This window comes from Bactrocera tryoni, unplaced genomic scaffold (assembly GCF_016617805.1).
Source record: "Bactrocera tryoni isolate S06 unplaced genomic scaffold, CSIRO_BtryS06_freeze2 scaffold_190, whole genome shotgun sequence".
NCBI classification, from domain to species: Eukaryota; Metazoa; Arthropoda; class Insecta; order Diptera; family Tephritidae; genus Bactrocera; species Bactrocera tryoni.
The window spans coordinates 213,420-238,037 of NW_024395912.1; the positions used below are offsets into that span (position 1 = coordinate 213,420).

Genomic DNA, 24,618 nt, shown 5'->3' on the forward strand with positions numbered 1-24,618 from the left:
TAATTTATTAAAATCTTTTGAAGTCTGACCGCATACATAACATCGCATAGTAGAGGTTGTATCCGTTGCAGCGTTACAAACTTTCCCGTCTACCATTGTCAGTAATATTTTATGATTGATGTGCGCTGATGTTTCACTGTCTCTTGTATCTTCCAGATTTCTGGCTTGATTTTCGATGTATTCTATTTCTTGTTTTGTTACATCTTTTGTTTCGTGAGTAAATTGAGCTCTAATAGGCCTGCAGAATCTCACCGAAGAAGGCGTAGGTTTTGCCAAATGGTTTTTGTTGTTTCACCATTGAAGGTAACAACCAACCTCACTGGAACAATCGAGCTCACAAATATACTTGAATCGTCACCAGAAAGATTTTCAAATTTTTGCTTAAATGGAGTTTGGTGTGATCCATCGCACCCCCATTTTGATATCAAAAGAAGGCTCTGCTTCTCGGCGTCAGTTAATGTATCTATGACTTCTTTTAAATATTGGATGAGGCGCAAAGCCGTATGATCCAACAAAGCTTGAAGTTCTACATTAAAGCTAGTCTCTGTAACCGTTATTTTATCTTCCTCCGGGTAAGCACTTTTTTTTGCCTTTTGCAGCAAAGAGTAGCAAGGATAGATAGTTTTACGTCCGCCTTGTAATAAATTCCACTGACTTCTTGTGAAATTACCTTCAACAAATAAGGATAATGCTTCTTCTATAGTATATTTTTTTCCACGTGGTCTTTTTTAGATGAAATTATATTTCTGATCTTCTTGGCTCTCGTAGGTGTTGAAGTTATTTCCTTAATCATCTTTGAAGTGTGTATGTTTCCGGAAGTGCCCTGACTTACACATGCAGCAAAAGTCAACTCCTCGACAGGTACGTGAGCCCGTAAATCTACAGTTCTGCGCCGCTTACTCCTTTCGCTTAATTCACGAAACTCTTTGACTGGACGACCAGGCTTGTCCGACCACGAAGGAAGTTCTAATGTTGTTCTTAGCCATTCTTCGTTATTTTTTACGAACCTCTCATCAGTGTTACGAGCTGCTGACCATTTTTTTTTTAAATCTGTCTTGAAATGCTTCAAAGAACGAGACAAAACATTTCTATCCTCTGTTGGGCATGACGTCAACTGAGCAATTCTATCTTCCAGAAAGGTGAATTTTTCGTTCATTTTTTTTCCTTTGTACTCCTTTATAATAACGTATAATTCCATTCGGGTGATATTTTTCAACATTGCTGCAGAATCTGTGAAAATTTGTATTTTGTATATGTAATATTAAAACGACGTGAAAGGTTTTGACTATAAAATTGTACTCAGCTCTGGTTGCCCAGAGCTCCTTTATTTATAGAGCCCACAGTATGTACACATATCTTAAGCATAAGTGTTTTCAAGGGCAGACACAATCGTCTATTGTTAGTTTAGGGTCATTTCCGATCCTTTTGGATCGATGTGCATTTAGGTAATTGAATACAAATGTGCATGTGACCTTGAAAACAACCCATATTATGTAGCATAAAACAATACCCGAAATGAATATTTGTTACAATGATGATTGAAATGAGTATTTGTACATACATATTTATAATTACAACTGTATTTTTATGTGTTAGCGATAATGAGTGTTCAGAAATCTGAACAGTATAGAATTACACCGTGCACTTTAAAAATACCTATAAAAATGGGGTGGGTTGGGGGACAATTTTACTTCTGTTTCGGATAGAAGAAAGTCCAAATTACATTTCCGTACCAGAATTCTGGCGCGACAAATCCCGACAAATAAACAAAAACAATAATGTTATACTTTTTTGTAAAAATACTACATTCTTGCAAAGGCAACTAACAACATCAGTTTAAATGCTTAAATTTAAAAATAAATTGACTGTTATACGTCTTAATCATAAGTACATACCTTTTACTTCCATATTCAATAAAGAATTTCCAAGTAAATCTCCACACGCAGCCGTATCAACCAAAGGAAATTATGTAAATAATCGAGAACGCCGAGAACAGAGACACGCGTTACACTCAATGATTGGGTTCCGGCTGGATCCGTGGCGAGAACGAGGTAAAAAGCGGGCGGGGGAGGGTTGCGCAGGTTGAAGCGGTTATTGTAAATAGTAAAACATGCGGCGTAAATACCATTTGGCAAAGTTTAGAAAAACCACTTTTGACCGGTTTTTTGCATCAAATACCCCTTAGTGCGATAGTGTGAAAATGCATGAAAACCCCGCTCACTCTACATATAACGGTACTGTTCAAAACTACCAAAAGCGCGATAAATCAATAACCAAAAACGTAAACATTTGCCGCCGGGATGCCATGACAAGAGGTTATAGGGGCCGGGTTAAAAATTGTACGATGGGCGTGGCGCCGCCCACTTTTTAGTGAAATCCCATATCTCTGTATCCGATCAACTGAATTCCACAAAATTTGGTACGTGGCATTCTTTTTATAATCCTGTCTCACGTATATATAAAAAAAATAATAAAATAACTACGCGTATTTCCCATGTAGCACAATTTTAAATTCTACTCGATTCTTTTACTTCCGGTACACAAATCAAGAAGCAATTAATATAACGGATTAAACTTTGCACGAATAATGTTTTTAGTGTGTGCCACTTTGTGGCAAAATATTGTTCAAATCCTACAAAAACAAGATAAAATATTAACACTATTTTTTTTTAACGTAATAAGCAAATATTATATTCTATATTCCGTTGATATCATTGCTAACTTTATTTTACGGACAACATTTTTAATCTTCACAGATTCATTTTAATGGTGCTTGGTTCACAGAAGACTACATTGTAATTAAAGTTAACTATAAAAACCATAACCGGCTACAGGCGCTGAAAATGTTGATAGAAACTGATTGTTTTGAAGCTACAACAATAAACGCTGCATACCGAAGAACCCAAACATTCACCTATAGTAATTTAAAATTTAAATATGGCAACGATCTATATGACTTTGCTATGCAACTTAATTCTCAACCTGACAATGTTAAACCCACTATTTGTGAAATACATATAAACTTAAAGGAAAAAAAGTACTGGCTTAATTCCAGTTTGCTAATGTCACAGCCAAAACTATGGGAAGTGGAATTACATATGGATAGGTAAGTAAACGTATTATATTTATTTTTAATATTTTATTAAAGATTTCCATTCTATTTACACTATTTGTGTGTTAGCGGCCGCGTATTGACCGCATTTTATCCATTTTCGATAGAAGACCATTTTATTATACAGAAATTACCATATCTCAATTTCAATAAAATAGCTCAGAGAGTTTTCAATATAAAATCAGCAATTAACACTGAGGTTCGCAAATTGAGTATCTAAGGATTGGGAAGCTATGATCCAATTGCAACAATTTTGAGACTACGTACTTTATTGACACTCTTTGTGCAAAATTTAATTCCAATATCTTCATTGATGATAGATTTGTTTACTAGATCAGACGGAATTTTAAATTGTGTTATACTTACAGTAGGTAACATAAGAATTTCAAGGAAATGATACAATATGTACCCAACATGGTTGAAATTGGTCGAATCGTTCCGTTTTCACCAAAGAGGCCACGCTCTTCGGCCAAGTTTTCCATCTCTTTCTTTGAAGTTCTTAAACACCGTCTTGCTTGTGAAATGTCATGCTGTTCTTATCAGAAATATATGGGTATTCACTGATTTGGTTCTCACGTATACGGATGTAGTGCCTATTTTGCACGTATAATAAGTGTTTTTATACTCCAGTTGAGATTCGTATGGGCCTTCTTGAACTCCTGACTTTACAATGCACTCAAGATCACATTCGATCCGAACAGGTCCATTTAAACTGCTCGCGCAAATCGATACAAATATTGGAAAATTGGATTGGTATACTATTTTTGCGCTTTTTTGGTTGAGATTTTTTCCACTTTTAATTGTATTTTGACTTTGCGTGTTATAACACTGAATTCCGTTACAACTACATTTTTAACGTACATTCAATTTCGAGTATTGAAGAGGAAATAACCTTTGATATCATCCGTTTTATTTTGTTGAGTTAGAAATTTGTAGATTTATTAGATTTATTTCAAATGCATTTTGTAATACTTAATTTTTTTATACTCCTGCAACTAACTGCTGTTCACTTAACGATTCTACGCATCACCTAAACCTAAGCGAGATAGCTTATATTTAAATGACGAGAAAGGTTGAAATCCGGTTGACTGCCTGTCTGTCCGTCCGTGCAAGCTGTAACTTGAGTAAAAATTGAGATATGCCAATGAAACTTTGTATGTGGGTTCCTTAGTACAAAAAAAAAAAAAAAATACGAGATGGGCGTAATCGAACCACAGCCACGCCCACAAATCGCCATTAACCGAAAGCATATAAAGAACCATAACTAAACACTAAATTAAGATAAAAAGCTGTAATTTGATACAGAGCAAGGGCATCTGTATGCAAATTCCTTTAAAGAAGTGGGCTTGCTCCCACCTTCTAACAAGCTTTATGTACATATCTACTAAATCACTACAGCTACAACAACCAAATTTGTTGAGTAAAAATCTTAAAACAACTTCTACAGAAAGTGTGAAAATGGATGAAATCGGATGATGACCTCGCTCACTCCCAATAAAACGGTTATATTCTTATGTTACATTGGGTTATGTTACCCTAGGTTCCGAATATTTAGACCCCGGTACCTATAGTTGACTTTTTAAATCCTTCTCTTATAATGGTGTGTCTGTATGTCACAAATTTACTGAATCGGAAAAATACTTCCTTTAGCTCCCATATACTTAATACAAAGATTTTTGAGCTTTCGGGTGACTTTGTACCGCATATATCGGCCAATATGTTAGTTATCACAATGAAGATAAGGGAGCGGGTTTTACTCACAACAGTATATCTTTATACGTAAAATAGATAAATTTTAGCGAAAACTTTGCCTATCCCCTATATAACTAATATCAGAATATTCAAACATTTACCTCACTTCACTCTATATGATTGGTGTTACAAATATAAACAAAAAGTCCAAAAACTACATATTTTATATTTATTATTTCAAAATGCCTGACATATTTTATCACAGAGCAAAACTCATGAATACAGGATATGGTCGTACACCAAATGATGTTCAGTTGTATTTTTACCATGTCGATACGGCTGTTCAATGTAGAGAAATCGTTCATTTATCATGTTATTATGAAGGAACATTACAATAGATTATGTAATGCACGGAAAGAGAAATCTCTTGGTATGGCAATTACCAGATTAGTGATACAAGCATACGAAGATGTAATGATGCAAATCGAAGTGATGTTGCCGTTATATTTTCGATTGTAGACGTTACGATCAATGAGAAAAATATGATATATTTTTCAAAAAGAAATGCCGTTGTTATCAGTACAGTGCCTAGTGAAAACTCTAACCAATAAAAACCATACTTGTTCGAGTTAACGAGTTGTTCGAGTCTTCGCTGGATGCGAAGGTGTGTTGCCAAAAAGAAGTAAAGTTTTTTGAGGTAAAAAGTAGTTAATAGAATAAATTTTTTGGACAGAGTTGGTGTCACTAGGCTGACTTTTATTAAAAAGTATATTTTTCTATATTATTAAGTGATGTCACGCGGTTGTAGCCACCGTTACAACGGCGTTCAAGTCGTTCTTCATTTTCAATCTTTCTCTCGAAAACTCGTAGCGCCGACAAATCAGATGTTGCCATCGTCCATGCCTCTGCACCATATAGCAGAACGAGAATAATGAGTCACTTATAGAATTTGGTCTTTGTTCGTCGAGAGAGAACTGTCAACTGTGATGTGGGAGCCAAGTCGAGAGTGAAACGACTGTTTCTTTGATCACAGGAGATATTTCTTCTTGCCCTCGTTCACTGCTAGACCCATTTGCTTCGCTTCCTTATCCAGCTTGAAAAAAGCAGTACTAACGGGTCGGATGTTGAGGCCAATGATATCAATATCATCGATGTACGCCAAAAGGTGTACACTCTTATAGAAGAATTTACTTTCTCGATTAAGCTCTACAGCTCGTATTATTTTCTCCAGCAGTAAATTGAAGAAGTCGCACCATATAGAGTCGCTTTGTTTGAAACCTCGTTTGGTATCGAACGGCTCAGAAAGGTCATTCCCGATCCTGACGGAGATTCTGTTATTGCTCAACGTCAGTTTTCACAGCCGTATTTGTTTTTCGAGAAAACCAAATTCAGACATATGTAGCTTTAAATTCAACAAAGAAGTGGTGTGTCGATCCTTTTTCACGAGTCTTTTCCAAGATTTGGCGCATGGTGAATATGTGGTCAGTTGCGGGTTGTCCAGCCCTAAAGCCACACTTATAAGAGCCAATTAATATACTCGATAAGACCTTATATAATCACGTTCTCGGAATTAAACAAACGCTTTCGTTAGTGTCTGTTAAAGAACTGCCTTTTTTATTTTTGTATCATTTACACTTATCCTATCTTATTTTAAAGCTTAATCCTAATTATTCTTCTAATATCTTCTTGCTCTCTTACTCGAATTTCTCTTAAAACTAAGGTAGTATTAGTTATAATAAGGTAATGTAAATATGTAAATGGATATGTAAATGGGTTCTTACATTACTATACGCGTATATTATATAGGCGATATGTAGGCTTACATTACTCCTCCGCGGCCAGAATAAGCAGTCCCTGCGTATTCAAAATATATCCAATATTTAAATAACTTTAATGTTTCTCTAAATTTTTATTTATATATTTCGTTTTTCTTGTGTTTTATATATTTTTTTAAATTTTTTATTATTGGATAGTAGGTAATTTCCTTCTTGCTTAAAATTTATAATTTTTTTATATTTGGGATTTGATTTGCTTACTCTATTATTATTTACAATGTTGTTTGCAAAACTGTCCGTTTCTACCCTATTAGTATAGGTAATGTAAATATGTAAATGGATATGTAAATGGGTTCTTACATTACTATACTCGTATATTATATAGGCGATATGGAGGCTTACATTACTATATGCGACACTTATATCACGGTGCTTGGCGCAGATTGCGGGATCTTCCTCTTTGGGGATTGAACGGGCGTGACCGGCACCCCGTGGCCCCACCGCATTGTTGTTCTATAGACGAGTAATTGCTATTCAAAATTCTTCATGGTTCCATCCAGGACTCGCCGGTGGAGTCTCTGCGAATCCCACACCGAATTTGCCCCCTTTTATATGGCCACTGTGATAAATGTCACAATAATTTCTTAGTCTCAGCCCTTGTCCCAAATGTTTTTGTTTTTTACATTGAGAGTGTTTTTTTGCGTGACTCAGCGCACAACCCTGCGTGAACTTCTACACATGACTCCATTCTCCTTTAACATGTTGAGGACGGCTCAGCTTTTAGTAGTCAGTTTCGCAGCTCTTAGAACGGTAAATAGCTAAGGCATATATCAGAGCGCGGGCGGAGGGCGAAGAAAGACGCAAGGCATTGAGCTGATTTGCTTAGGGTCAATTGTATATGTTTAGTTGTTGTAGTTTTATTTCATTGAACAAAAAATAGTTCTAAATGAATGAGTGTTAACAAATTTACATGCAGGGTTTTTTCCGGAAAACAATCGGACTGATTTTCCTCTGCCGCGACTTTTTAGCGTGCGCGCGCCGACTGGATTCGGTAGAGGGCGTTCCTAAATAACATACAGACATACCATTTGAAGAGAAGAATGATTTTTATTTATATCTCTCAGACATTGACCGATATTTTCGAACAAAAGTCTACTACAGGTATTGGGGTACAAAAATTTGGTAACTAAAAGCATTATTCCACACCCATCGGCTAATTTTTAACCGGTCGCTCTAAAGCCTTGTAAAACCATCTTCGCGGCAACTTTCTACGTTTCTGACTCATTAAAGTAGTGATTTTTTGCGCTTTTAGTTGTTTTGAACAGTGCTGTTATATGGGGAGTGAGCGGGGTTATCCTCCGATTTCATCCATTTGCACACTATCGATTTTTATGGTATTCGTGCTGGGCGAGCTCTGTTGTTGAAGTTTAATTGGTTTAGGAGGTACATATGTATAAATAAATTTATTAAAGGGCAGGGCCACTCCTACTTTTCCAAAAATGTTTGCTCACAGGTGCCCCTGGCTACTACGATCCCCTGTGCCAAATTAGGGTTTCATATCTTAATTTAGTGCTTAGTTAGGGCTCTTTATAAGTTTTCTGTTAACGGCGATTTGTGGGCGTGGTCCATGGTCCGATAACGTCCATCTACGAACTTGTAATTATTTTGGTGCTAAGAAAACTGCATATCAAAATATATCTATTTTTACTATGGTATACAGCTTGCACGGACGGACGAACAGACAGACAGTCAACCGGTTTTCCACTTTTCTCGTCTCCCTAATAATTTATATTGGTTGTTAAATATCTCCCTTCCGCCTTTTTGTCTTTTGGATTTCGCGGCTATATATAAAGCGCAACAAAGCTCGTTTCTGGCAATACTATACATCTTCGAAAGGTTTTGACATAACCGACAAAACGACGCTATGAATGATTAGTTTGGATATTGCGTTCAACAGTTATAGACGTGTAAACATGGAGTTCACTGACGCCGAAATTCGCGCTATTTTAAAGTTTTCCTTCGTTAAATCCGCTACCAAAACGTTCCGTTAGATTAATGGTGTTTTTTTGGGATGATACTTTATCACTTCGAACTGCGGAGGAATGGTTTCAACGATTCAGAGCGGGTGAAAACGACACCATGGATTAGCCAGCCGGCGGAAGACCTGTGACAACGAATACCGATAAAACCATGGAAAACATCGAGTTAGACCGGGATATGGCATCTCGTGACATCGCCCAGAAGATATGAGTTAGTCACCAAACCATTTTAAACCATCTGCGGAAGGCTGGATATAAAAAAAGCTTGATGTTTGGGTGCCGCATGATTTGACGCAAAAAAACCTTCTGGACCGAATCAACGCTTGCGATATGCTACTGAAACGGAAGAACTCGACCCATTTTTAAAGCGGGTGGTGACTGGCGACGAAAAATGGATCACGTACGACAATATCAAGCGAAAACTGTCGTGGTCTTAGGCAGGTGAATCGTCCCAAACAGCGGTCAAGCCATGATGGACGGCCAGGAAGGTTTTGCTGTGTGTTTGGTGAGATTAGGGCCAAGCTAGCATTACTGTCTGCAGATAGATACTGAACAGTGGGAGACGTTAATCGATTCAATTGTGAAGTTAATTAATCAAGCTTATCGGCAAATGCTTGCCAAGTCCGCTCAGTACCTGTGCTAATAATTTGAAAAATGTAGAAAACATACATGTACATACATACAAATGTGTTATTGATTTTAGTTAATTTAATTACTTTTTTCAGACAAAAGTACTGAACTTATAGAATGAAAGCTTCTCGAAGAATTGTATTATTGCTGGTATTCAACATTTTCCTTTTTATGATTTTTTTAGAGAAGCGAACACCTTATTGTTTAAATTGAATAATTTTTATTATTTTTCACACTTTTCACGATTTGTTTCCCTTTTTTTACTATACGGTATTCTTTTAAATACAAATCTAACACAAACGTTCTTCTGTTGTTCTTTCGAGCTGCAGATCTTGGCGGGATAACCGAGCTATGGGGTTGTAGTTGCTTATTGGTATGCTGGCCAGCCAGCGAACACACATTGAGAATTGAGCGCAAGAATACGCTTAGCTCAGATTATAGCATTAACCTTTGTGTCGGATTTTATTAACTTTCGTGTTTGACAACAGGTGTACATTTACTTATAGTACATAAAGGATAAAGACATCCAAACATATGAAAATTAATACATATGTGTGCTAATATATAATTATCGCAGATTTCCTTTCCAATATAAGGTAAAAAAATATTACTACTACATACTTACATATTTTATAATTTATATATTAACAATGTATAACAAACTATATTGTACATACTTATTGCATATATATGTATGTATATAACAATTGTGCAAAACTTGAAGGGATAAGAACGATACAAACAACACAATTCGTTGATGACTCGTCAGAAGCTACGAGAGCTCGGATGAGAGGTTTTATCGCATCCACCATATAGCCCGAACACAGCGCCAAGTGATTAACACCCCCTCCTGTCCATGGCGAATGCCCTTGTTGGTGTAAAGTTGAATTCAAAAGAGGCTGTCCGAGTTCTTCGTAAATAAGGAGGGGGGCTTCTACGCGTCGGGTATTACGAAATTGCCGTCTAGATGGAAACAGATTATTGAACGAAACGGCGCATATTTGAACTAAATCCGATTGCTGTAAGACTTTTTTAAAGCATTGAATAAAGAGCAGAAAGGAGAAAAGAGATATTTGACAACCTAATATATATATAACCCTATATTTATCTCGCATAGTTTCCGGTGATATGTACAACCGTTAGGTGAACAAAACTACAAGTATAATACTCTGTAGTAACTGGTTGCAAGAGCATAAGAACAAACAATATTGAGTGCATATAAATAGACATTCCCTAAATGTCTACTTCTTTTGCTTTGTCGAGCCAACAAGAACAACTCCTGGCAATATGAAACAAAGACATAGTCAACAGAAGCAGCAGAAAACAGCAACCAGGAAACATCAAATGCGCTGCCCGCAACCAGTATGCAGGCACCAACAAACACCCGGACAGCGAAGAAAAACTAAATGCAAGGTGAAAATGTACCAAGCACAAAAGAACCATCTGTTCAGACTGGTATTGTCCGGAAAGTAATAAGACTGATTTCCTTCTGCGGCGACTGTACTTCGGAGCGTGCACACTCCGACTGGATTCAGTAGAGGTCGTTCCTAGCTAGTGAACGAGCGGCTGGTCAGTTGTCTCTGAGCATCTGGAGAGTCAGGATAAACATTTTCGCGCTACGTGTTTTTGTAAAAGGTACGCGATTAAATTCTGTGTGAAAATCGGTAAATCTGCGCCAGAGACGTTAGATATGATCAAACCGAGACCGTTGCTTTAGCAAGAAGTGTTGTGTGTGGCACCAGGCCTTTGAAGCAAATCCAAAGTGAAAACAATGCTCATGCTCTATTTTTGAATTTGTTCCTCCTCCAAACTCAAGTTTACGTGGAAGTCCTCAAGAGACTGAAACAAAGGGTCAATCGGGTCCGACAAGACATCGCAGCTGATTGAAAGTTGCACCACGGCAACGGCGGCTCACATCGCTTTCCTTGTGAACAGTTACCTAACCAAGGCCGGCCTCCCAAAGACTCCGCAGCCGCCCTACCCAGATGTGGCCACTCGGACTTTTTTGTTTCCTTGCCTGAAAAAGCCGATGAAAGGCAAGCATTTTGAGACGAAAGAAGGAATCCAAGCAGCATGCACCTCGGCTCTCAAGGCTGTTCCGGAGAATGATTTCCGTGACGCCTTCATTCTAGGACGCAGAAGGAGCCTAGTTTGAAAGTTTTTAAAGAATTGTAACGATTGGTTTATACTATATATTTTTTTTAAATCGACTCAGTCCTATTACTTTCCGGACAAACCTTGTAAGTATTCTACAATCTTATTAGAGAGTTGTCTACACATCTGCAATATTGGCCAAAGCTAAAGCCCTCTTGAGCAGCTTTTGGCATTGCTCTTGAGAGGTAGGTACCGAGAGCTCCGTGATGGGCGTATTAAATTTTATTTTTCTAATATTCAAATATATTTTCGGTTAGATTGACTGGATTTGAACTAAAATTTACGATTTTGAAAGACTTGCAGAGTTTAAATCATACGATTTATTACGATTGCAAATTATATATTGGATTTTTAATATATGGCGAAACTACTTAAGTCCTTTTTTATGATTTTATGGTATATTAAAACAACTGACTTTTGATCTTTCAATACTTAATAAGGCTGTTAGTTCTCAATTAATAAATGCTTTTAATGTTAATTTGTAATTGAAAATTAATTCTACAATGCATTAAATTGCAAAACGTTTCATGAAATATTTTTAAATTTCGCATTTCATTGTTTTAAATTTTTTATTAGCGATCTTGACCGGCGACAACAAATCCCTCCGTTCAAACCTACCGAATCCAGCCAACTGTCAAAGTTCGGTAGGTGAGCGGTTCTCAAATTTCCTGTGACAGGAGAGTTGGGCATCTCTTTATCTCTGCTTAACTTCATCAAAGATATTGCGGTCAGTTCGAAGACTTTAGCTTAAGGGTTTACATACGTTTCCTCGGGTAAAAACCACCCGTTTTGAATATTTTTTCTCTATAAAAAATAGAATATTTTATTAAAATTTTTTATTTTTACAAACATACATTATTAACAAAGAAGTTCTGAGTTTTTAGAAAAAAAAAATTTTTAAATCGGGCGTTGCGACGCCTTTTATCATTGTATCTCAAAGCCCTTTGTAAAATTTCATGAAAATCGGCTGAGTAGTTCTCGAAAAACTTTGCCAACTGACGTCAAAGTCAGTATCGATAAACACGCGTTTAAAGACGGCGCACTGAGCCTAGCTTGCCTCGAGCGCACAAGTTCTTAAGGCTGTATCTCAGAAATTATTACTTGGAAAATTTAGTACAATAATCTAGAGGTAGAAGAAATTAGAGGTTGTAGAATTTAATAAGACAATAAAAAAATAGATTTTTTGAATCCTGCAAACCTATGTAACCCCTTAATAACTCCCAACTTCCGCGATTCCACCTTGTGGCAGTGCCCATTTTGAATAATATAATACAGTGGTAGACATTCGTATAAGCGCAGTCATATGTTTTGGGTTTTTAATAAATAAAAGCTTTAATTGTTGCATTTAATTATTGAAAGTTATTCATTTTATTGTCTTACATATTGTTTATTTAAAATTTTTATCAATTCAACAGTAATTAGTAAAAACTTAACAAAATTTTAAAGAAATCTGGATTTTTAAGGAGATATTCATTTAAGCGCACTCCACATCTTATGGAAAACAAAATAAAACTCGATACTTTAACTTAATCTTAGTACTTGGTATGGCCACCCCGGTTTTCAATAACAGCAAAAATGCGACTTGGCATAGACTCAACAAGATTTTTGAACAAATCTCCGCTCAAATCAAGCCAACATTGCTGAATTGAAGTTTTAAGCACATTGACGTTGCTGCATTGACGCCCATTGCCGTAAACTTTCCCTGCCATTACTCCCCACAGATTTTCTATGGGGTTACAATCCGGGTTGCATGCCGGCCAATCAAGTAAAGACTATTCTTGGTTCTCCAACCATGTCTTTGTTTGCCGAGAAGCATGTAACGAGGCATTGTCCTGTTGGAATACATATTCGATTTCCGTTGCTTGCCTTACAAATGGAATGAGGTTTTGTTGGAGTAGATCTATGTACGCTGTGGAGTTCATGCACCAGGTTAAGCCGAGAATCATAGCAAAATGCTCCCCAAACCATGACGCTCCCGCCTCCGAAATTTCGCTTCGATCGCACCACATTTTTTTTGGTTAGATCGTGCCAGTAACAACTGTAGCAATCTGGCGCCCAGTTCCTATTACGAACTTTTTATCGAAAATATCGGTCAATTTGTGAGATATGCTATAGAAGCTCAGAGAGTGTCCTGTGCCAAAAATGAAATGAATCGGATCAATATCTAACTAAATAATAACCCATGTATCGGCCAATGTGTAGGTAAATTAATTAAATTAACTGAACGTATAATATTGGACATATGTACTATTGTTTAGTGCCAAAAATATGTGATATTGGATTAGGAATTACCTAACCTCCTATATACTAAATATAATGATTTTCGTTATTCTAACAAACCAAATCCCAATTCGGTCAGTATATGAGTTATATATTGATAAAATTGCTTGAAAATATGTTCTTGGATATACGTGTCAAAAGTTAGTTAAATCAGTCCAGATCTTTACTTCCCTATATATCCTATATACTGATTTGCGATTTTCCGCCGGTCTTTAAATAATTATGGTTTGTTAAAATGTGTGATGCTTAAGTAAAATTAATTGGACAAGCTTCCTTAATAATTAAGTGGTTTAGTGCTTAATAAGAATGGAGTTGGCTTAGACCTTGGCCCACAATTCTATAACTAGCAGTTTTCGTCTATGAAATATTCTTTCGAGTATACAGGGTCCAGCACTCGAAGTGTAACCAATTAAAAAAGCCATAAATTTGGTTTGGAAAATTATTTTTATTTATTTTAGAGTAAAAAATGTGCGAAAATAATAGTAAATTCAGGACCAATTCACTTTTGCTCGATATGACCATCTTTTTAATTAACTATGGCCTTGGGAGAGTCAAAAAACGACTCGCAGGCTGCCCGAATGTGACTTGCCGGTATTTTGGCCCACTCACGAACAATGGCTTTCTTCAGCATTTCGAGATTGGTGTATTTTTTACTTCGGACATTGCTCTCCAAAATGACCTAGAGAGAATAATCCATTGGATTCGCATCTGGTGAATTCGAGAGCCATTGTGTGGTCGTAATGAAGTTCGGAACGTTGTTTTTCAGCCATTATTGGTTCCTCGCGCTTTGTGAGACGGTGCTGAGTCTTGTTCAAACGTCCATGGTTTGCGACCGAAATGTTTGTTTGCCCACGGACTCAAAACAGCCTCCAGAATACTTTTCCGATAATAGGTCGCATTTACTTTGACGCCAGGCTCGATGAAAACAATTGGAGAGCGCCCATATGCGGTGACAGCGGCCCAAAAAATTATTTGTGACGGGTGCTGCCTCCTGGTGGCCAACCGATGACTTAGATTCTCATATGAATGGTCGTTCAAGTAAACCCTATCGTTTTGATAGTTTACGAATTGCTCAATTGGAAAAATTTTTTCTCCAAACACAATGTTCGGAATTTGATCGCTTTCGGCTAAGCGAAGCAACTGCTCTCTCAAGTCTTACTTATTGCTGCTTCGGTGTGAGATCATGGGCCTTTTGGAACTTGTAAGACTTGACCTTAAGCATTTTTCAATATGCGTCGGATGCTGCGGATATTTTCAGTTCTTTAGCCATTTGATTGGCACTTCGTCGTGGATTTCGCTCAAGTCGCTTCTTCACTTTCCGAACCATCTCACGTGACGTTGCAGTCTTTTGATGACCTCCTCCATGGCGTTTTGCGATGCTACCGGTATCATTGTAACGAGTGATGATGCGATAAATAAAAACTTTATTCACATCAAGGTGTTTGAGCTCTCGAACAGTTGCTGGCTGTGATTTTCCAGCCAAATATAAAGCAATCACACTATTACGTTTGAATACCATCGCTGATCACTTTTTTTGCGTTCACTTTTGGCAAAACGCTTTTGTACACTTGTGAACAATACTTCGAGCTGTCATTCAGCAAATTTATAAAAAGCTGATTCCAGTGCGACAGCTGCACGAACGGTCTGAAGTTGGTTACAGTTCGAGTGCTGGAAGTGTAACAAATTATTGAGTTTTACTTACGTCAGATTTACACAGTGTGAAAGTGCATAAAATCGATTAATAACCACGCCCACTCCACATATAACGGTTATTTTGAAAACAATTAAAAGTGCGACAATACATTGAACAAAGAACAGTGGAAGTTTCAATTAAATTCAGGGCGTAACATAGCCCCCATTTATCATTTACCTTAAAGTGCGAAAATGGAGGAAATCGGACTACAACTACGCAACTTAACAATTATAACACAATTTTAAATTTACCGTCTACTTCCTTCTCTTTGGAGTATATAATAGAATATAAATTAAGCATCAATGAAGTAAAACCTAGCACAAATAGCCCAATAACTTTTCAAGTCATCAGATATCTATATCGTAGAACTGAGTACCTATGACTAACTTCTTACAAAAAATATCGGTCAAATTGCGAAATGTATAGGGAATATTTCCCAATGTGTCGAAAATAGGAGAGTCTTTATAAAGGTTTCCAGCCTCCCGTCATGTTCAATATTTGTATGCCCTGAACAGAGTGTATTAAATTTGTCACGAAGTTTGTAACACCCAGAAGGAAGCGTCGGAGAGCCTATAAAGTATATATATAAATGATCAGTATGTTGAGCAGAGTCGGTTTAGCCATGTCTGTCCGTCTGTCCATCTGTCTGTCTGTATATATACGAACTAGTCCCTCAGTTTTTATACTCTCGCAACAAAGTTGCTAAGGATAGTTTTGTTCACATAACGGTTGTTTGTAAGTCCTAAAACTAAAAGAGTCAGATATAGGGTTACAGTGATCAGGGTGACGAGTAGAGTTGAAATCCGGATGTCTGTCTGACCGTCCGTCCGTCTGTCCGTCCGCCCGTGCAAGCTGTAACTTGAGTAAAAATTGAGATATCATGATGAAACTTGGTACACGTATTTCTTGGCTCCATAAAAAGGTTAAGTTCGAAGATGGGCAAAATCGGCAAACTGCCACGGCCACAAAATGGCGAAAACCGAAAACCTACAAAGTGTCATAACTAAGCCATAAATAAAGATATTAAAGTGAATTTTGGCACAAAGGATCGAATTAGAGAGGGGCATATTTGGACGTAATTTTTTTGGAAAAAAGAGCATGGCCCCGCCCCCTACTTAGTTTTTTGTACATATCTCGGAAACTACTATAGCTATGTCAACCAAACTCTATAGAGTGGTTTCCTTCAGGCATTTCCATATACAGAAGAAATGGGATAATAACCACGCCCACCTCCCATACAAAGGTTATGTTGAAAATCACTAAAAGTGCGTTAACCGACCAACAAAAAACGTCAGAAACACCAAATTTTACAGAAGAAATGGCAGAAGGAAGCTGCACCCAGGTCTTTTTTTTAATTGAAAATGGGCGTGGCGTCGCCCACTTATGGACCAAAAACCATATCTAAGGAACTACTTGACCGATTTCAATGAAATTCGGTATATAATATTTTCTTAACACTCTGATGACATGTACGAAATATGGGTGAAATCGGTTCACAACCACGCCTTCTTCCAATATAACGCTATTTTGAATTCCATTTGATGCCTTCTCTGAATAATTTATAGTACATTAGGAACCAATGATGATAGCGGAATAAAACTTTACAAAAATACGGTATTTGAAAAATATGTAAATGACGGATAATGAAATCTCGATTATCACTTTATCATGCGAGAGTATAAAATCTTCGGTGACACCCGAACTTAGCCCTTTCTTACTTGTTAAGATATCGTTTTGAAATTTTGTAAACGTCCTTTTCTCTTCAAAAAGCTGCTCATTTGTCGGAACTGCCGATATCGGACCACTATAACATATAGGTGTCATACAAACTGAACGATCGGAATCAAGTTCTTTTATGGTAAACTTTCACATTTGACAATGTATCTTCACAACAGTTGGCACAGGTTATTTTCTGAGATAATAATGTAATATACGAAGAAATTGTTCAGATCGGCTTACTATAGCATATAATTATCTGCTTTACAAACTGAACGATCGGAATCTAGTGTTGGTATGGTAAACTTTTGCATTTGACAAGATATATTCACGAAATTTGGTATAGATTATCTTGTAAGGCAACAATGTAATCTGTTCAGATCGGTTAACTATAGCAAATAGCTGTAATACAAATTGAATGATCAGAATCAAATGCTTGCATGAGAAACTTCCTCATTTGACGATATATCTTCACGAAATTTGTACGAGTTATTGTTTATAGAAATAATATAATTTAGGAATAAATTGTCCAGATCGGCTCACTATAGTATATGGTTGCCATACAAACACAACGATCGGAATAAAGGGCTTATATGGAAAACTTTCGCATTTGGCGTGGTATCTTCACGAAATTTGACATGGAATACTGCTTAAGGTAATAACATAATCTCCGACAAAATTGTTCAGATCGGATTAATATAGTTAGCATATAGCTTCGATACAAACCGGACACATAGTTACTGAACGAAATGCACCTGTGAAGGGTATATTAGCTTCGGAGCTTCGGTGCAGACGAAGTTAACGTTTTTTTTTTGCTTTTTGTACAGTTTTGTCAACAGCTGAAAGTATTTTGAAAGTATTTCAACGTGGGTGAAGTTAATTCAATTCGAAATTTCAAATATTGATGGAAATAATCAATAGCAGTTTTTGCAGTGATTAAAGCAACAAGAACTTGCGAAAGGTGAGCATATGTATAGTACAAGGTGCGTTCTAAAGTAAACAGGACTTAAAACAAGTAAGGAAGGGCTAAGTTCGGGTGTCACCGAACATTTTATACTCTCGGCATTTTTCAAATACCGTATTTTTGTAAAGTTTTATTGCGCTATCGTCATTGGTTCCTAATGTACTATATATTATACAGAGAAGGCATCAGATGGAATTCAAAATAGCGTTATATTGGAAGAAGGCGTGGTTGTGAACCGATTTCACCCATATTTCGTACATGTCATCAGAGTGTTAAGAAAATATTATATACCGAATTTCATTGAAATCGGTCTAGTAGTTCCTGAGATATGGTTTTTGGTCCATAAGTGGGCGAGGCCACGCTTATTTTCAATTTTTAAACAAGTAAGGAAGGGCTAAGTTCGGGTGTCACCGAACATTTATACTCTTGCATGATAAAGTGATAATCGAGATTTCATTATTCGTCATTTACATATTTTTCAAATACCGTATTTTTGTAAAGTTTTATTCCGCTATCATCATTGGTTCCTAATGTACTATAAATTATTCAGAGAAGGCATCAAATGGAATTCAAAATAGCGTTATATTGGAAGAAGGCATGGTTGTAAACCGATTCCACCCGTATTTCGTACATGTCATCAGGGTGTTAAGAAAATATTATATACCGAATTTCATTGAAATCGGTCTAGTAGTTCCTGAGATATGGTTTTTGGTCCATAAGTGGGCGAGACCACGCCCATTTTCAATTTTAAAAAAAAGCCTGGATGCGGCTTCCTTCTGCCATTTCTTCCGTAAAATTTAGTGTTTCTGACGTTTTTTGTTAGTCGGTTAACGCACTTTTAGTGATTTTCAACATAACCTTTGTATGGGAGGTGGGCGTGGTTATTATCCGATTTCTTCCATTTTTAAACTGTATATGGAAATGCCTGAGGGAAACGACTCTATAGAGTTTGGTTGACATAGCTATAGTAGTTTCCGAGATATGTACAAAAAACTTAGTAGGGGGCGGGGCCACGCCCACTTTTCCAAAGAAATCGCGTCCACATATGCCCCTCCCTAATGCGATCCTTTGTGCCAAATTTCACTTTAATATCTTTATTTATGGCCTAGTTATGACACTTTATAGCTTTTCGGTTTCCGCCATTTTGTGGGCGTGGCAGTTGGCCGATTTTGCCCATCTTCGAACTTAACTTTCTTATGGCGCCAAGGAATACGTGTACCAAGTTTCATCATGATATCTCAATTTTTACTCAAGTTACAGCTTGCACGGACGGACGGACAGACGGACGGACGGACAGACAGACATCCGGATTTCGACTCTACTCGTCACCCTGATCACTTTGGTATATATAGCCCTATATCTGATTCTTCTAGTTTTAGGACTTACAAACAACCGTTATGTGAACAAAACTATAATACTCTCCTTAGCAACATTGTTGCGAGAGTATAAAAACGACAGAACAAATAATTTTTTCGGCAAAATCAAACTATTTTATTCATTTTATTCTGCTTCAATACAGCTTTTTGCACGGTCCAAAAGCATGTCGAACGAGTGTTTTAACTCGTTGGCCGGTATGGCCGCCAGTATTCCGGTCCCGGATCCTCTTTTTCCATTGCTTCTTGTTCTAGCTTTGCTAATTTCTCCCGTTTCGCATAATCGCATATATGTATGCAAGCAAGTAGGACTTACGAGGATTACCTGGTTACTTTATAGGCTACCAGTGCATTATTAATGTGTTTGAAGTATTATATTATTTTGTTGTTATACCATACTACATATGTGCGAAATGCGTGAGTATAAAAATAATATGAAACCTTCACTTACAGCTAGGTATACTTAAAATTACTTTAATTATGTTATTATGTTTATGTCACTATGTAAAGGGTTGTCCAAGTAGATGTGTCTTTTATACTTTTGTTGCCACAGAGTATAATATGTAGTTTTATTCATCGTTTTTAAAGGTTGCACGTATTACCTAAAACTAAGAGAGATAGATAGAGATATGTACATTGTCACACTGTAAAAATGTGCAAAATCAGACTACAATCACGCCTATAGCTAACTGAGGGCATTTGACGTTCAATCGATTCAATAGTGCACAATTGTATATTGATTACCATTTATGCGATAGTCGATAATAATAATTCTGCGTACATAAATGTCAAAAAGACTTGCTAAATCAAAAATAGCAGGCGAGCGTTGAGACCAACAAATTACGATGGGTTGTTTGGAATAATAAAACTGGGACAGTATCCTATTTAAGGTTAGTACTCTTATAGAGGAATAGAGATTTTTTGCTTTCGGCGCAATATCTCAGTCAGGACAAAAAATTTGCTCATGTAATACGTTATCTTATAACATAAAATTAGTAAGTTTAGCAAAGCTGTAGATTTTAACAATTTGCGTTGATTTTTCACTAGTTCTAAAAATTGTTGGTAATTTATGCATTTATTTCCTTCTTTTGTTTTAGCCATATGATTTCTATACAATTGTTATATTTTTTTGTAGATTGCGTGACATTCGTATAAAATCTAGCGTACTGAATTTAGATGAACACAGGGAAATATCGTTTGAACTAAACTGGGACATAAATCGTGATCCTTCGCAACGAATATTACTTTTTTTGGAAAACAAAACGCCCTCTATTAATGAACGTAATGGTCAAATCTTAGTAACATATCCTGGACGCACAATAACATGCCTTTATAATACCCAAACCCGGTGGCCGGAATATTATGGACATTTTTATACTTCGTGGGATATCAATAAAGCAATTAATTTAAAATACAGTCTCGGCCTTTGGTCTGGACAAAATAAAAGTAATTGGCTTCATGCTGAGGTTCACACACCTTTCAATGGTTGGAATGTAAGCACCTTCGATGCAAGTTTATACAATTTTTACAGTCTATTATTAGCCAATACATCGATAATGTGGGGTGGAAATGAGCACATTGAACTTGTTTACAAATATGATGTAAAAATGCAAGAAGTTCTGAAAAATATTGATATTGGTTTTGGCTTAAATAGTTCGCTTATAGAAGTGCCATCGATAAGCTTAAAAATACTTCATTTGTATGATGGAAGCAAAATAGATACAGATTTAAGTTTGCATTACAGTAGCGCAAATGATACTAAAACATATTGTTGGTATTCAAAATGGGAGTTCAGAAAAGGCCTTCACTACCAAAACATCAGTGGTACAATTTTTGTAATCAGTCCGCATAAAGAGTTCTGGAAAGGCGGTTTAGTTACAAAATGGAGCCTTCATAACAAAAGAAATTTAATCGGAGCAGCTTCAATAACATATAATTTACGAGAAATCTCTTTAACTATGAATGGTTATGTTAATAAATTTAATGAAAATATGATTACTATTAATATAACAACTCCATTAAACGAATATCGCTATATAAAAGGTCGATTTGGAGTAATAGAAAAAAAACGCAACGTTGTTGCAGAAATTCGTACGCCATCCACAGCTCTTGGAATTGAGGTATTACTTGATATTAAATCTCTTGCTAATTTTGATGTTAAGTTTAGTGTAGCAACACCCATTGAAAATGTAAAACATGCTGCCTTATACGCGAAACTTAAAGAAGATGCTGTAGATATGCGAGGCATATGGAATAATATTACGATTGGTTTCATGGGAGTTTCCTACATGAACGATTTAACAGATTTTGAATATTCTTGCAAAGTATATACTCCTCTTAAAGACTTTGAAGAAAACGGTTTTGTCGTTAAGTTTTTAAAAGCGGATTCATTTGCACTACATTTACATTCAAGACTTTCACGATATGAGTGTGGTATAAAAATAAATGGAAAACCTAAATCGGTTATTTTAAAACAATTAGATACCGAAATTGTTGATCTCGAAACAAGATTTGACGAAAATTTCAAACCTCCGAAAATTGACCAGAAAGAATACAGTAATATTGAAAATTTCGAATACGAAGAATTTTTTTCTTATAACATAGACTTTCTCATCGATTTACTCTTCTGGCCTGCGGTTGAAGGCATTCTGGATATTGAAGAAATATTAGACTATTATTTTATCAATGGGAACATTAAACTTCCACAAGGCTTTATAGATATACAAAATAATCTATATTTTCCAGATTATTTACACATAATTAATGTACTGAATTTGGTAACACCTTTTAAAAGTATAAAAAAAATAAAATTGATAACGGAACACAAGGTTGACACAGACTTTCGGCAATTCCATGAAAAACTGTACTGTAGTGTCCACAACGCGGAAAATTTTACGAACGAAGCCGGTATTGAAGTTAATTACAATCAAATCACGGACTTAGTAAAATCGCCTGAATATTATTTAAATATAATTTTGGAACTACCATTGAAAAAAAATCTAAATGTTACTGGAAAATTGCATTTAGAGGAAAATGTATTCAATGGTAATTTGATAACGACCACAGGCAAAACATGTTTTTTGCTTACAACAGCTTTCGAGGTAAGTGGAGTGTTATGATATAAATTAGTATTCATATAAGTAATGTATATATATTATTGTCAAAGTCGAGTCAAATCATTTTTCAGTTTCCGAGGCGCGCTTAAAATAGTTTATCCTTTTAAAAAATAGTCTGTAACAAGTTAAAAAGGCTTAAGTTCGGGTGCAACCGAACATTTTACACTCTTGTAACTTGCAGGAAGCAAAGCCAGGGAAACACCTTACGATGTAAAACGTCACCATATATAACTTATACACTGACCTACATATACAAGTATATTCGGCATAAGATTTGTTAGAAAAACTAAAATCAATATACATAGACATTATACAAAATCAGCCGGATGTTTGAAAATCTTGGTATACCGGTATGAAGAAAATACGTTCTGAGATTTTCATTGAGATAACTCAAAAATTGACCGATATTGTTGTTTTATTATTCGTGCTGGGTGGATTTGGTTGTTGTAGCTTTAGTGGTTTAGGAGATATTCACATTAAACATTGTGGGCGTGGCAATGGTCCGATTACGCCCATCTACGAACTCGATTTTTTTGGTACTAAGGAACCTGCATACAAAGTTTCATAAAGATATCTCAATTTTTACTCAAGTTACAGGTAGCACGGACGGACAGACAGAGAGTCAACCGGATTTCAACTTTTCTTAGCATTTATATACATACATATATAACCCTATATCTATCTCGATTGGTTTTAGGTGATACATACAACCGTTAGGTGAACAAAACTATAATACTCTGTAGCAACAAACATTCGCTTTTCCTTCAATTAGCATAGTGTATCCTAGATAGCAGAATCTGTCTGAACTAAATGTCAAAGAATAAAGTGGCGCGCCTCGTTAATGACTTGGCCTTTCGATATTTTTATACTCTTGCAACCAGTTGCTACAGAGTATTATAGTTTTGATCACCTAACGGTTGAATTTATCACCTAAAACTAATCGAAATAGATATATAGGGTTATGTATATAAAAATGATAAGGATGACGTAATAAGTTGAAATCTGTCCGCCCGTCCTTCCATTAACCGAAAACCTATAAAGTGCCACAACTATGTAAGCACCAGCAAGGGTCACCTGCGTGCAACGAATTTTGTCCTCTAATAAGTATAATACTACTTGTATAAATATGTATATCTACTAAACCACTAAAGCTACAATAACAAAATTATCCAGTTCAAATATTACAACAACTTCTATCGCAGTGTGAAAATGAAAATCGGACGATAATTCCGGTCACTCCCCACGGTACTACTATAAGAACTATCGATTTCTAATAAATTAAGTACCTATTATATTTCTCATTTTCCTATGTCACAATGCGAAAGTAGGCGAAATCGGACTAAAGCCACGCCTAATTCATATAAAATACAATTTTAAATTCAATTTGAATTCAATTTCCAGTACACCAATAAAGAAGCAATTAATATATATAACAGGATACAATTTTGCACCATAATTCCTTTATAATACGCCACATTTTGACCAAAACTTGCACAAATTTAAACCGAAACTGTTCAAGCCCCTAGGTACCAAATATGTGAACTTCAGTATCTATAGTTCACCTTTGACCGAAAATATCGCACAATGTATGAGACGAAATTCAGACGAATCCTTTTCATGAAATTCAGAGAGAATCCTTTCATGGTAATAGTATTTCTGTCTATCAAAAATATGTTGAATAGGGTCAATATTTCCCTAAGCCCCCTTAGTCCTTCCTTATTAGTTGATACTTGATTTTGCGTTAAAGAAAATTGTGTAATTCATTCCTTAATTAATCATTCGATCGAAAGGAATTCGGTTCAATTAAATCGCTTTCTAATTAAAATACCCGATTAGTGCTATTCATTTGATTAATTTTGAATCCCCTAGATGTATGTTAAGGTCGCCTAGTACAAAACGGCTATTTCTTACTCTCCCAAAGAATACCGTTTATGAAAAAATATAAAAGTGTAAATTAATAAATTGTAAGTCGGAAAAAATTAAAAACTGACTTCTTCAACCTGCTGCTGGAGAAAATAATTCGAGCTGCAGAACTTAATAGAGCAGGTACAATCTTTTATAAGAGTGTACAGCC

The 24,618-nt window shown here is 36.1% G+C and overlaps 1 protein-coding gene across 1 annotated transcript in view; it reads left to right on the forward strand.

Moving 5' to 3' along the window:
• Positions 1-24,618, forward strand: part of LOC120780145 — a 301,454-nt gene that overhangs the window by 144,725 nt on the left and 132,111 nt on the right. Inside the window, exons 11-12 of the mRNA XM_040112431.1 lie at positions 2,757-3,106; positions 20,564-22,529. Of these exons, the coding sequence (XP_039968365.1) occupies positions 2,757-3,106; positions 20,564-22,529 (2,316 nt within the window). The remainder of the gene's footprint in view (positions 1-2,756; positions 3,107-20,563; positions 22,530-24,618) is intronic.